At 35.6% G+C, this 14720-nt stretch overlaps 1 protein-coding gene across 1 annotated transcript in view; it reads left to right on the top strand.

Moving 5' to 3' along the window:
* Kdm7a (lysine demethylase 7A) overlaps positions 1 to 14720 on the top strand; it is an 87206-nt gene that overhangs the window by 57806 nt on the left and 14680 nt on the right. Inside the window, exons 10-12 of the mRNA XM_063249595.1 lie at positions 6506 to 6597; positions 10602 to 10691; positions 14505 to 14714. Of these exons, the coding sequence (XP_063105665.1) occupies positions 6506 to 6597; positions 10602 to 10691; positions 14505 to 14714 (392 nt within the window). The remainder of the gene's footprint in view (positions 1 to 6505; positions 6598 to 10601; positions 10692 to 14504; positions 14715 to 14720) is intronic.

The following is a 14720-nucleotide window of genomic DNA, read 5'->3' as shown; positions in this document are numbered from 1 at the left end:
AAAAAAGCAGTCAAGTCCTTCTGTGAGTAGACGAACAATGACACCTTGCAGTCCTTCCATGCAGGCCGGCTTCTACGCCAGCAGCGACCCTTATCCTGATCCCACCTCGGTGTGTGTTCAGGTGTTGTGCTTGGCTGCAGGAATGGCATAGTGAACCAGAGAGTCGCAGTTCTCAGCTGCCAAGGTTGGAGTGGAAGCTAGGCACTTAATCTTTGAACAAGTGCAAGCCTAGGAATGTGGACCAAACATACTTGTAAAAAGCATTAATGAGTGTTCCTATTTTCTAGAAAAACAGACTCAAGTCCTGCATTCAGTTACTCTCTCTACTATTAAGAGATTGGCAGTTTTACACTTGGTTCAGGGTTTTTTCTCCCACCTTTTTGGTTATTCTGTCCTGGATCCTGAGTTCCTATTTTAGTGAGGAAAAATTCTACTAACACTCCTTAATGCTTTAGAGGAGCTTATCAGTTGACTTTTAGAATGAATTGAATTTATTCAAAAGACAAAATCTCTTCATTATTTTTAAAGCCACAGCAGCATTTTGCATAGTTTTAGAAATAACTCTTAAGTTGGGCATGGTGGCATATGCTTGTAGTCCCAGGACTTATGATCGAGTCTGAAGCTGGAGAATCTCTGTGGTTTAAGGATATCTTGACCTACATAGTGAGTTCAAAACTAGTATAAACTATACAGTGAAAGCCTGTCTCAAAAACAAGTAAAAAAATGAGCTATTTACTATTTGTCTTAGACCATCAAAAGTTCACAAATATTTAAGTTTATTTGTAAACAATGGCCATATACAATAAAGATTTTTAAAACATGGGCTGGGGATTTAGCTCAGCTGTGTAAGCGCCTGCCTTGCAAGCATGTAGTCATGAGTTTGATCCCCGGTACCAAAAACAAACAAACAAACAAACAAACAAACAAAAAACCAAAAGAATTTCTATAAAAGGGTATTTGTAGGTTGCTTTAAAATGTTTTATCAGGGAGCTGTGGATTTAGCTCAGCAGCATAAGTGCCTGCCCGGCAAGTGTGAGGTTGTGAGTTTGATTCCCCAGTACCAAAGAAAAAAAAATGTTTTATCAGCCAGGTCAGTAGACACTTGGCAAGTGAATGAAGCTGACTGATGCACTCCATTCGCGCCAAGGCAAAAGCCAAATGACCATTACAGCTCTCCCCATCGTGCTGGACATTTTTCTGAAAACAGGACTGGTACCCTTGTCTCTCCACATTACCCTTGTTTCTCCACTTGTGTCTTCTTTCATGGCTGACCTTTTTACTTTGCATTGTGAGCTATTATCTGCCAACTCTTAGGCTGCTATAAAGCTTGTATTTAGCTGGGCTAAGTGAGGGTGGATTCTGCAAAACTTGATCTCTGTTTCATCTCAGTGATAATAAAGCAATAAACCGGGTTTTATTTGTGTAAGTAAATTAGCCACTGGGCAGAACTGAAATTGTTTGCTTTTGTTTTAACTTACCTGAATTCTAGATTACAGCTGAAATATTTTTCTTAAGTTTCAGATGATCAATTTGTTTTAAAAACCCATAAATGACTTCTATGTGTATGTGTTTATTGTATAATAGTGAAATATATGGCAGACCACTGACTATGCAGATCACACATACACTGCATACACACATACTGTTGCCCATTTTAAACAAAGTGCCTATTGTTCAGTTAATCCCTACACGTTAGACCAAAAAATAGTCTTGCCAATGTCTCAGAAACATGTCACCTCCCTCATTATAACTCCTTGTCATGCCTGCGTCCTTCCCCTCTAGAGATAACCACTTTCTCTCAACTTTTGTGATACCCTTTTCTTTGATTTTATCAGCTGTATTGTAAAGTAAAACAGTTGAATTCTCTCCATTTGTAAACTTCGTATGAGTATTCAAGCTGATACACTTTGGGACCTTACCTTTTACTCAGTAGTATTCGTGAGATGGGTCCATGTTTGCTTGGGTAGAGTTTCCTTTCCATTGCTGTGGTGTTCTGTTGTGTGAATACAACTTCATTTGCATTGATGTTCTATAGAAGTCATTGAGTACTGGGGTTGGTTTACAGCCAGGGGTGATTGTGGAAGATGTTTCTCAGAAGTCCTTAGGGCTGCCACTCAGTGCAAGAGTTAGCTCAGAGCGCAGGCCTGCTGGCTAAGTTATGTATAGAATTCAGTAGCTGATGCCAAATTGTCCCCATTCTTATTCCCATGGCTGAGTGTGAGGGTTTACAGTGCTCGACATGCTTAAAACTTGTCACATTAGGTTTTAAGTTTGCAAATCTACTGCTTTATATTTTTAATATACATTATCCTGATTATGTATATAATTGAGCATTTTCCATATAACCTTTTGGATTTTCTATTTAATTGTCTGCTTGGATCTTTTCCCAATATTTCAATTTAGTTGTCTTTTTGTACTAATTTAGAGAAATTCTTTATGTATTCTGACTTTTGTCCTTTCAGTAATATATGTTGCAGATGGCATCCCACCAACTGACTTAACTATTTACTCTCTTTGTGGTGTCTTTTGAAGGATAATACTTCTTAATTTTAGCATAATATTTTTTCAGTTAAACGGAACGTTAATGCCTTTTGTGCTTTGTTTGAAAGTTTTTTGTTTCTTGGGTTTTTGTTTTTTTTTTTTTTTTTTTTTTGGTATGAGGAATCGAATTCAGGGCCTCACGCTTGCCAAGTAGGTGCTGTGCCACTGAGCTACTTCCCTGACCTTGATCCCAGAGTCTTGCAGATACAGTCTTCTAAAAGATTTTACAGTTTCATGTTTTACATTTAGGCTTTTGGCTTATTTATAATTGAATTTCTTGTGGATATGGGTAGGAAGGGATATCTTTTCAGTTGTTTTCTTATAGATCCTCGTGGGTTCCAATGCTGTATTTTGCTGTTCTTGGTAGCTGCTGCTCCTGTCTGTTCTCTGTGTGAATGTGCATGCAGGGCCTGTGGCACTTACTGCCATACTCATTCTTCAGTCCTGGTAGGCTGGTGATCAGTCTTTCCCTGTGCACAGTTTCCAGGTTACATTCTGGAATTCTGCTGGTATCTGCTTGTTCCTCTGCTGTATTCTTCAAGCGTGTCTTGCCTTTGTTTTCCATAGAAGTTTTTGAATTACCTTCTTATAAGCTTATCCTGTTTCTTCTCCCTTGAAAAAAGCAAGCAAGTAAATAAGAACATGTGGGTTTAAATTTGAGCATATTGAATTTGGAGATCAATTTTGATAAACTTTTATGTCATTAAATATGGAGTTCTTAAGCCAGGAATGGTGACACACACACTTGTAAACCCAGCACTCAGGAAGCTGAGGCAGGATGATTGCTGCCAGTTTGAGGCCAGCCTGGGCTACAAAATGAATGCAAAGCTGGCCTAAACTGCATAGTGAAAACCTGTCTCCAAAAAAATAAAAATAAAAAATAAAAAATTATAGTGGAATGAACATGTATTTAGATCTTTGATCTTTTGAAGTTTCTTTACTTTTTCTTTTTGGTTTAGTTAGAAAACCAGGGGCTGGGGATTTAGCTCAGCGGCATAAGCACCTGCCTTGCAAGCAGGCAGTTGTGAGTTCGATCCCTGGTACTGATAAAAAAGAAAAAGAAAAAAAAAAAAAGAAAACCAAACACCTTTTTTTTTGTGGGGGGAGTACTGGGGATCAAACTCATACCCACACACTTGCAAGGCAGGCACCTTATGCTGCTGAGCTAAATCCCCAGCCCAAATGCATACTTCTTAATAGACTTATTCCTAGGTGCTTCATATTTTAGTGTTATTATAAATAATGTATTGACACTACATGTATTTATATATAATTGAATGATATAAATTTGCTTTTTTTTATTTCAAAAATGGCCAGATACTGGGAGTTCATAAGAATAAATCTAATAACTCAGGTGATGTTGAAATACAAAAACAATTTTTATACTGATTTTTTTCATCTGGAAATCTTGTTAAAAACTATTATTTAATAATTTATCTGAGAAAATTTTGGTTCTCTAATGTATAATTGCATACATTTTTTGTGATAATGACAGTCTTGTTCTTTTTGGAATATTTGTATGTTTTAATTGTTTCTGCTCTACTAGGTTGGCTAGGACCCCCAGGGAGTAGGAAAAGTAGGATCTTTATCTTGTTGCCAGGCTCAAAGGAAAGCTTTCCACCTTTCCACTGTTTTATCATTGTGTTTGGTGGAAGTCTTTATTGATAACCTTTATTGAGTTTAGGAAGTCCTTGTCTACTCTGAGTTAGCCGAAAGATTGATTACATCTTTTATTTATTTTTTTACATCTTTTTTAATTAAATAATCGGTGTTGGTTGAATTTTATTAAAAAGATTTTCATGCATGTATTAATGTAGTCCTCCCACAAAAAAAAAAGGTGTTTGGTTTTCTTTTAATCTTTTAACTTAGTAGTTCTATTATTTTTCTAATGTTAACCCAACATTGTTCTTGATACAGTTTTTTCATACTAGTAGATTCGCTTATGGTCCATGGTATATTTCATATATGTTACTTTAAGTATTCTAGATATATTAATATATATTAAAATTGTAAATAATCTACATAAAATACAGAAAATGTATTTTCATATTACATATATACATTTTTTTTTCCTTTTGGCACATGAGTAAAATTGGCCCGTATTTTCTTTTCTTTTCTTTTTTTTTTTTTTTTTTTTGGAGACAGGGTCTCGATATGCTGTTCAGGCTGGCCTTGAGCTCACTTTGTAGCCCAGGCTGGTCTCGAACTCGACGATCCTCTCACCTCAGCCTTCCAAAGTGCTGGGATTACAGGCATGAGCCACCACGCCTGGTGTATTTTATTTCCTAACTGTCCTTGTTAGATTTTGGTATGAAAGTTGTGCTCATCTCTGGAAAAAAGTTGGGATTGTTCTCTCTTTTTTTGATTTCTAGAAGAATCTGTGGAGCGATGGATAAGACTTACTGATCAAAATATGTAGTGTTTATATTATCTGTTCATGGGAAGATTTCTTAATGCTGAATCAGTATCTATGAGCTTAGGTTGTTTAGATTTTCTAATTTTATTGAGTCTATTTTGATAAATCAATTACTAGAAATGTTTCTAATTTTTTTTAATAGTTGTTGACATAAAGTTATTTCCATTTTGTTTTTGTTGAGACAGGGTCTCACTGTGTAGTGCAGGCTGGCTTTAAACACATGGGGTTCCTCTTTTCTTTTTTTGTATCAGGGATCGAACTCATATCCAAGTGCTTGCAGGGCAGGTGCTTATGCTGCTGAGCTAAGTCCCCAGTCCAAAGAATTAAGACTTTTTTGTCTTTTTTTGTTGTTGTTGTTGTTGTTTATACCCGGGAATGGTGTTCCTCTTGTCTCCCTCCTGAGTGCTGGCTTTACAGGTGTGCACCACCACACCTGGCTTGTTCCTGTTATCCTCAACTAATATCTGTAGCATTTATAATGTCTCATTTCTCATTTTTGGTACTGAATGTTTGTGCTTCTTTTTACTAATTTTATTATCTTTCAAATAATCAGTTTGAGGTGTAACAATCTTGTTTTCTGTTTTGCTAAGTTTTGCTAATAATTTTTTTCTCCTTTTCTGTTGTTTTGTTTTCTTTTTAAGCATTCTAAGTGGGTCCTTAACTCATTAATTGTTAGCATTTTTTTCCTAACATAAACATTTAAAGGTATAGATTTTGTCTGTGTAGTATACTATGTAACATAATACATTGATTTCATTGTTGTTTAACCAAAACATTTTCTGATTTCAGCAATTTCAAAAAAATTTAAACGTTGTTTGGTAGTCTGCTTGTTAATGTCTATTTTTTTTAAAACATATGACCTTTTTTCTACTTATCTTTTTGTTCTGATCTCTGTTACTGATTTCTAGGTTAATTGCCTGCAGACATACAGATGATTTAGCTCTTTGAATTTATTGAGACTTGTTTATGGCCCTAGGAAATAGATTTTTCTAAATGTTCTGTGAATGTTTGAGAAGAATGTATATTCTGCAAGTACTGGGTATAAATATCTTATTCAAAGCCAATAAATCGAGTTTGATATTTCAAATTAAATATATATCTACGATTTTAAAATCTACTTATTTAATTGTGTACTTACATGTGTTAAACTCCCCCTATGATTTAGTTACTTTTTTTGTGGTTCTCTAGTTACTGCTTTCTGTGTTTTCAATCTGTATTATTGAGTACACATTTTAAATGGCTCTTCCTAGTGAAATGAATTTTTGTCACTATGAAATAATGCTTATTAATGACAGTCTGTTGATATAGCTATATAACTCTTGAAAAGTTGGTGTCTTTTTTGTATGTTTTTGTTTGATACTTTTAGTACAATTACATTTAATGTAATTTCCTTTTTTTGCCTTTTGAATTATTCCATATTCAAATCTTCTCTTTTATTCATTTGGAAGTTTGTATTTGTTATTTAGTGATTATTTAAGACATAGAGTTGATCCTTTTCATCGTCAGAACTCTGTTAACTCCTTTTCCCACCCAACTTCATTCCCATAGAACTGAGAGAAGATGGTTTCCAGCCTCAGACTTACCTAGTACAGGGAGTGAAAGCACTGCATACTGCTTTAAAATTATGGATGAAAAAAGAAGTAAGTCGTTATTGTTCTTTTTTATACGATAAGGTTAAGAAAGAGCCCTTTTGCTGTGTTGGAAGCATTTATGAGTGCCAGTGGTAGAAAGAAAACCCTTCTTTAATATAGCTCACATTTTATTATATAGTATAATGTTCTTGGTTTTGGTTATATTTATGAGAATAAAGAAGTTACAGTTTTTTAAAATTTTTAATTTGTAAAAGAAAGTAATTCAAGTATTTAAGGAATAAACATGTAGATAGAGAATAATAATAAAGCACATTGAACTCTTAGACTGCACAGAGAAAGCACTGTGCGTAGTTTGCATGCATATGATCTCATTTAACCTTCAGAAATTGGTGATACTAGGATGGGAAGCTAGGGTCTGGGATGGCAGCTTCTTTCCCAGTCTGCTAGACTTGTAGAACATAAGGGAAAGGTGAGTGGCATCGTTCAAGCATGAGCTTTGCATTTGCAGGAAGTTGTTTGCCCTTTAGCTCCTCCACCTCCAAGAGGTCATCCTAGCCTGAAGTGCATCCCAAGCTTGTCTCAAAAAAACACAAAGGGCATCCCAAATTTTCATATGGAGTTACTGTTTTCTTCCCTTATACTTTGGGAACAAAATCTGTGCTAGCAGACTTCAAACTGATCATATAGAGTGATATCTGCATATTTCCTCCTCTAGGTATATGAGCAATGAGAAGAACAGTGACTATCTCATCTTTATTCCAACCCCATGGAGCTTTGCACATAATACTTACTATATATTTATGTTTTTAAGTGTAGGAAAATTTGGGGCTGGGGATTTAGCATAAGCGTCTGCCTTGCAAGCAGGCAGTCGTGAGTTCAATCCCCGGTACTGATAAAAAGGAAAAAGAAAAAAAAAAAAAAGTAGGAAAATTTATTGGAGAATAGGAATGGGGGAATGGAGAATAAGAATAGCTCTCGAGAGACAGGAGAGGTCACAAATGGGTTGCCAACAAACCCACCTCTCAAACAAAGTTTTATAGACCAAAATCATGAGGCAGGTATAAGGTGAGTCAAAATTATGATCAACCAATAGAATTGCAAGTATAGTTGCTTAGGTAATACTGATTTATAGGAGCAGGGGTACATGAGCGACATCATTAATTTTGGTCAATTTATAGTCTTAGTCTTGTCTTTAGTCTTAGCAATCTTAGTGGCTTAGTCTTAATAAGTGGGAGAGGATGGCCCACCCTTAATGAGATAATGGAAAATCTCAAAAGGGTGATACTAATAATCTCAAGCTTCCATTTATCCCTTTGGGAAGGATGTAAAACTAGTCCTTGTGACTTTAATCTTCAGCCACAGTCCTGATGCATTCCTATCTTCTGCAGTGACGCCCTTGAGCCCTGTCTGAATGCCTACTATATTTCTATCTAATTTAGCTGTCTCTAATATTCTCCCCTCTGAAGAGGTACCCTTAGCTATGGTTAGGGGAGAAAGGGTGTGGATTCCATCTAGCTGCTTTGAATTGAGAACCGTTGTTGTAGGGGAAACTGCAATTGGGGGCCTTCTCTAGAGAGCTAATCTAATAGGCCTCAGAAAGAAGTCCTGTTGTGTTTAGCAGTTATGAACTCTTTACAAGGTTGATCTAGTCAATTCCAGGAAAGGAGTCTGGCACATTTGTTGTTGGTTCCATCTAAATGATCACTTGGAGTTTGGTAGCGCTTGAATAGCAAGCATTTTGAAATATAAAGCTTAGCCAGAGAACTATTACTCCTTAGCAACTACAGTTGTTTTAGTAGTTGGATCCCTTCTTTCAGGTATCTCAGTGGGACCTCCAAAATGATATAGGAGAAATGCTAGGTATCAAATATGCTGAATTTGAGTCCCCTGAAATTGGAGAATGAACAGCAGAGGTTAAGGGTAGGAAAATTTATTGGAGAAAAGGAATGGGGAATAGTAATAGGTAGTTGGGGAATAGGATTATCTCTTGAGAAGGTTCTTTAATAAGTTTCATATTCTCATACTTCTTGACTGTTTATTTATTTTTAAATAAAAATTCTGCTCCTAAGAAATATTGAGAGATAGCCAGGCATGGTGGCTCATGCCTGTAATCTTAGCACTCGGAAGGCTGAGGCAGGAGGGTTGTTGCGAGTTGCAGCCTGGGCTATAAAGTGAGCTAAGGCCAACCTGAACTGCATAGTGAGACCCTGTCTCGAAAAGACCCAAAAAAAAAAAAAAAAAAAAAAATATATATATATATATATAATTATAAAAATATAAAATATATATATAATATATAATTATATGGAGACAATAATTAATAGGCTACAGTTCCAGTAATTTTATACTTTTTTTTAAATCATTGCCACCATTTGAGCAAGGCACTGTGGAAACATTCATAAAATAAAATCATGTCTTCCACTGTCAAAGACTTCATTATCCAAATGACAAGGAAAATCCTAAGCAAATTAACAACCATATGACTAAATAAAAATAAAATAAAGTGTATGTTATAAAAGTTTCATTTTCTGTTAGAGGTTTTAGGCAAGCAGTTCACAAATACATGCTTATGGACATTGCCTGTAGAGGTTTTAAAAATCCCTGTATCCTCCTCTAGAGAGTCCGCTTCAGTAGATCTGGGGCAGGTCTGATTCTAAAAACTTCATAGGCAATTTTGATGCATTCATGGTAAATTTGTTACCATCATTGAATTACTGTTAAGGTGTTACATTTGAGGTACATTTTTATTTTCTTTTATTATTTATTTTTATTTTATTGGTACCAGGGATCAAGCTCACAACCTTGGGCTTATACTGCTGAGCTAAATCTCCAGCCCCGAAGTGCATTTTTAAAATCATGTTCACATTTAACTGTTAAATTTGTTGTAAGTTAAAAAAAATAACAAAAATTTGTTGTAAGTTGAGAGGAAGCTCAACATAATGTTAAGAGGTTCTAGAATTAGATGTTAAGGTTCAGATCTCAGCTTTATTACTAATTAGCTGTGTGACACTTGATATATTACCTAACCTTTGTGGATCAGTTCCCTCAGTGGCAAAATGGGATTAATATACTGGTTGAGCATTTAAATTAGAGTATCTGAAATCCAAAGTGCTCTGAAATCTAGGACACTTCTGGTCCCAAGCATTTCAGATAAAGAAGGTTCAGTCTATAATATTTATGTCATACCATTATTGAAGAGGTTAAATAAATTAATACTCATAAATACTTGGCACATCAAAGCACAGAATTAGCCCCATTAATATAACTGTTGTTAATAATTTAACAAATTATGCTAATATCATATAGAAGTTCTTGAGTGTGCCTAAAAACCAAAATGTTATTTTTGTCTTTTTTGAGACAGGATCTTGCTATGCAGTTCAGGCTGTTTTTGAGCTCACTTTGTAGCCCAGGATTGCCTTGAATGTGCACCTATCCTCCTGCTTCAGCCTCCCAAGTACTGGGGTTACAAGTGTGCGGCACCATACCCAGTTTCAAAATGTTATTAGATACAGAGATAAATACTTGGAAATAGACATAAAAATCAATGAATATTTAACTCACCTGTTCCTCGTCCTTATAATGGGATTTTCTTCCTATTTTGCTTTTGACTATTAAAAAGTTTACTAAAATTATTCAAATTTTAAAAAATAAAATAATTCAAATTAGACTTCACATAGGAAACTAGGGTTAGATGCCTACATTTCCCATAAAAATTTTTTATATATTGTGATTTAAATGTTATGCTTAATTTATTAATTAATAGTTGTAGCTGGAAGTCAGTATGATTTGAAAGGTAGAGTGCAAGATTCTTAATGTAAAAGAAAATTAACTGTGAGACAAGTCAGTTTTTAACTCAGTCTGAGAGGGTTTCATGTAATAATGAGGTTCTCCTTTGAAGATGTCTTAATACCAACTCTGTGAACTCCGAGACTGGGCTTTCTGCTATCTGTGTATGTCTATAAAGGCTAGAGAACTCAAAAATGTATTCATTAAATTAGTTTTTGTATATTAAAATGTAAATAATTTTGGTTTTCTTATCTTTGTTAATACAGCTTGTATCTGAGCATGCCTTTGAAATTCCAGACAATGTTAGACCGGGGCATCTTATTAAGGAACTTTCTAAAGTAATTCGAGCAATAGAGGTAAGAAGAGAAGCTCATCTAAATGCTTGGGTACTCTCTGTCTTGAGAAGCAGATCCATCTTCCATCACTCTGAAGACTGAAAGAGTTGACACACTTAGAGCACCAGTGAGCTGAATTGCAGACAGACTCAGGTTTCCAGGCTTCTCAAGTCCTAGAAAGAAATTTAGAATATTATATTGTACTGAAGTACAAAATAGTAAGGAAGCAGGTACCAGGTTACTTCAGGTTAGTGGAGAAATAAAAAAATACAGGGCAATCAGTTCAGTTTTCGGATCCAATTAATGTCAGCTAATCAGAGATGAACATGTGTTAAGTAATTAGAACAAGAGAAAAACCAAGGTTAGGTGAAGCTGGGTTGGAAAGAAGGAAGATGCACGTGAATGAAAACCCTAGAGCAGCTGGCAAGGTGAATGCCTTTGATGGAGAGTGTTTGAATTTATTAATTAAGAGCTCTATTTAAGCAAAGATGGTTTTAATTAAAGTCATGTATTGTTTTTTAATTCAGTGAGGAATGGAGGCTAACCGAGAATTCTTTTTTTCCCAACTAGTAATTTAACATCTTACTTTAGGACTGTGTTTAAGGAATGGCAAGAGGTACATATCTAAGAAAAATTAAAGTGCTAGCTTTAGTACCCATGGTTAGGATAGTAATAGTTCATGTATTTTTTAGCTTCTGTGGAAAAAGTGATAGTAATTATGTGTAAATGGATTTAGTATAAAAAAAATCATCATAATCTCAAAATATAGATACAAAAATACAAGTGAATCTCATGCACAGTAACAACCAGAACTAAGTATAAACTCAACAAGAAAAGAGTGAGTCAGTGAAGAAAATTCTATGAATCTTTACTAAGGGAGGTAAAATACAAATTGATGGACATGTATGCTATGGCTGCAAGTGTGTCAAATCCGATATTACAGATTGAAAGTGGTGGGATAAACTACAAGAACCCTGGGACAGGCCCAGAGGACACGTAGGTCAGGGTGGATCAGGTGAATGAAAGGCTCTCTGTTTGTTATTTCCCTGGAATTAAATTTTATGTGGGTGTCTTATGTTTTATCTGGCAATTCTGTGTGGAAGGGATGTATTCAAAGAAAAACATAAATTTGGTGATTACCAGATATGTTTGAGTGGTTACCTTTTCTGAAGGCGAATTTAGGCAATAGTGATAAATAGAAAATGCACTGAGAGTTGAAATTAGAAAAGTATTTCAGCAAAACACACATTGCCAAAAACAGGAATATGTTTGAATTTTGGAGTATTTTAAGCATTTTGAAAGGGATTAATAGCAAAGAGCCAAAAAGACAAAAAAAAAAAAAATTCTCTTATTTAAATACTTACTATAGTTTTTATATGCCTCATTAAAATAAATATTTATGGCAGTATCTGTGAAGTAAAACATGCTGCTATGTCCTCACTCACCTTATTCACTGGGTCCAGCACTCTGAGACTTCTGGCTCTACTCAGAGGTCAAAATGACCAGGAAAGGGAAACCTGTAATTTGAGTCAGGACATCACGGCAGCCATGACAGTGCACCTAAAGACACCCAGGAAACAGGACTTCCAGAGCTGGTTCAGAAAGTGATAAGAACAAGAGAATAAGTATGTTGAAAAACTGGAGAAATATTTTGAGGGAAGGTAAATGGCAGTGTGCCTTCTACTGTGATAGATTTTTTTGAACAATTAAACATTTCTTATACTTTTTTGATCCTACTTCGTACATAGAAAGCAAAGGAGATGGAAAGTTAGGCAATTTTTTGTTTTGTTTAGAGAAAAAAAGCAAAACAGAAAAAATAGAAATAATGCAGAATTAAAATCACGTAGTTGATAAATTACATATTGTTATCTTAGAAGTAGTTGCTCAAGTTATGAAATCAAAGCATAAAAAATGAACAAACAGTGACAACACAAAGTATTCTGTTTGATGAACTAACAAAAAGTAATATGGTTATCTTGCACATTTATACATAGTTATATGTGTATACCTACAAGTTGTTTCCTTTCAAGCACTTTCCCTTTCATTATAACAATATCGGTTATACATTTTGGATCTTATTACTCTTTTAGTTTATTATTATTATTTATTTTTTACACTAGAGAGAATATGATATTTACAAATGTAAATCTGATTTATTTCACTTATGAGGATAATCTCAAGTTGAGTCAGACAATTTTTAACTCAAGGGAAAAATCAAAGGCCATATAAAAGTCAGGTATGGTGGCACATGCCTATAATTCCAGCATTCAGGAGGCTGAAGCAAGAAGATTAGTATGAGTTTGAGTCCAGTCTGGGATACATAGTAAGTTCAAGGCCAACCTGAACTACACAGAGACCCTGTCTCAAATAAACAAACACAATAAAAAAATCCAGAAACAAAATATGATAGGATATATAAAAGTAAAATATTGTAATAATATGTTACATGGTAGTGGGTATCCACAGTTTTCACTGAGTCCATTTAAATAATGTTTGAGGAAAGAACAGTGTAGAGGCAATGGTTTAGAAGGATGAGGGTTAAAAATTTATTTTACTGCGAGGTGCAGTGGCACACACCCGTATTCCAGCACTCGGGAGGCTGACGCAAGAATATCATTGCAAGTTCAAGACCAGCCTGGGCTATGCAGTGAGCTCCAGGCCAGCCTGAACTGTGATGTGAGACTGTTGTCTCAAAAAGACAAAACAAACAAACAAAAAAAAAAAAAAAACAAAAAACTTTTAATAGGAATCAGTAATATCTAAAGCTGAGAGCAGTCAAAACATGTTATTTGGAAATTTAGCGCAGTGGAAAGAAAACACAGTTGTAAGGTTTCCAAGAGCTTAGTATACACCTAGAATAATTAAGAGCAGATTCACAGATCTGTGCACACGATGTTCATAACAGCATTGTTCTCAGCGGCCAAAAGGAGGGAGCAACCCAAGGGTCTGGCAGTGGATAATGGCTGGACAAAGTGGGACATACTCAGTAATTACTAGAAGAAAATCCTGACACAATATAGGTGAACTTTAGGAGATGTTTTGCTAAGTGGAACATACTGGTCGCAAAAGGGCAGATAAGTGTATAGTGCCACTTATATGAGGTCCCATGAATTGTTGGATTCATAGAGACAGCAGAATAGTGCATAGGATGTGGTGGTGTTTTGCCTGTACTGCCAGTACTTAGGAAACTGAGGCAGGAGAATCTCTGTGAGTTTGAGACCAGCCTGGGCTGTACAGTGAGTGACACCCTATCTCAAAAAACAAAAAGAGAAGAAAACAAGCTTAACAGAGGTTGTTTTTATATCAAGGTAGATTTTGAACCGTTAAAATGTTTGTTTTGTTTTGTTTAGAGACAGGGTTTCAAGGTCAGTTCAATCCACCTTGAACTCACTTTGTAGCCCAGGCTGGCCTCAAACTCTCAGTGTTCCTTCTGCCTCAGTCTCCCATGTGCTGGGATTACAGGTGTGCACCACCACGCCCAGTGAGTCATTAAAATATTTAGTAAAAGTTTGAAATGCTAACTAAATCTGTAGGCTTCATTTTTTCTAGAGGGTAACAGCATTGCCATAATTGCTTTGGGTCTGCTGTTCCTCTGCTGTTGTCCATCTTTAGTATATTGAAAGGTGGAAAAATAAGAAACCTCAAGTGTGTGGCTGATTTTAAAAGTATTGATTTAGGCAGATATGTGTGGCCTATGTGAAGACTTTCACAGGAAAGAACTGGAGTGGAATGTGATAGCCCTTAATCTGATACTGAAAATTAAGTAAATATGTTTTAGTTGGGTGTTATATAATAGTCTCATTATAAAACATATCCTGAATTTAATTCTTAAAGGAAGAAAACAGCAAACCAGTTAAATCTCAGGGAATTCCTACTGTGTGTCCAGTTGCACGGTCCTCAAATGAAGCAACTTCCCCCTACCATTCCCGACGGAAGATGAGGAAGCTCCGGGATCACAATGTCCGAACACCTTCCAACCTGGACATCCTGGAGCTCCACACGAGGGAAGTCCTCAAGAGATTGGAGATGTGCCCATGGGAAGAGGCAAGT

This window comes from Cavia porcellus, unplaced genomic scaffold (genome assembly GCF_034190915.1).
Source record: "Cavia porcellus strain 051 isolate PalLab524CR breed Dunkin Hartley unplaced genomic scaffold, mCavPor4.1 scaffold_6, whole genome shotgun sequence".
In the NCBI taxonomy this organism is placed as follows: Eukaryota; Metazoa; Chordata; class Mammalia; order Rodentia; family Caviidae; genus Cavia; species Cavia porcellus.
The sequence above is the reverse complement of the archived record's forward strand: the minus strand, read 5'-3'. Positions and strand labels throughout refer to the sequence as shown.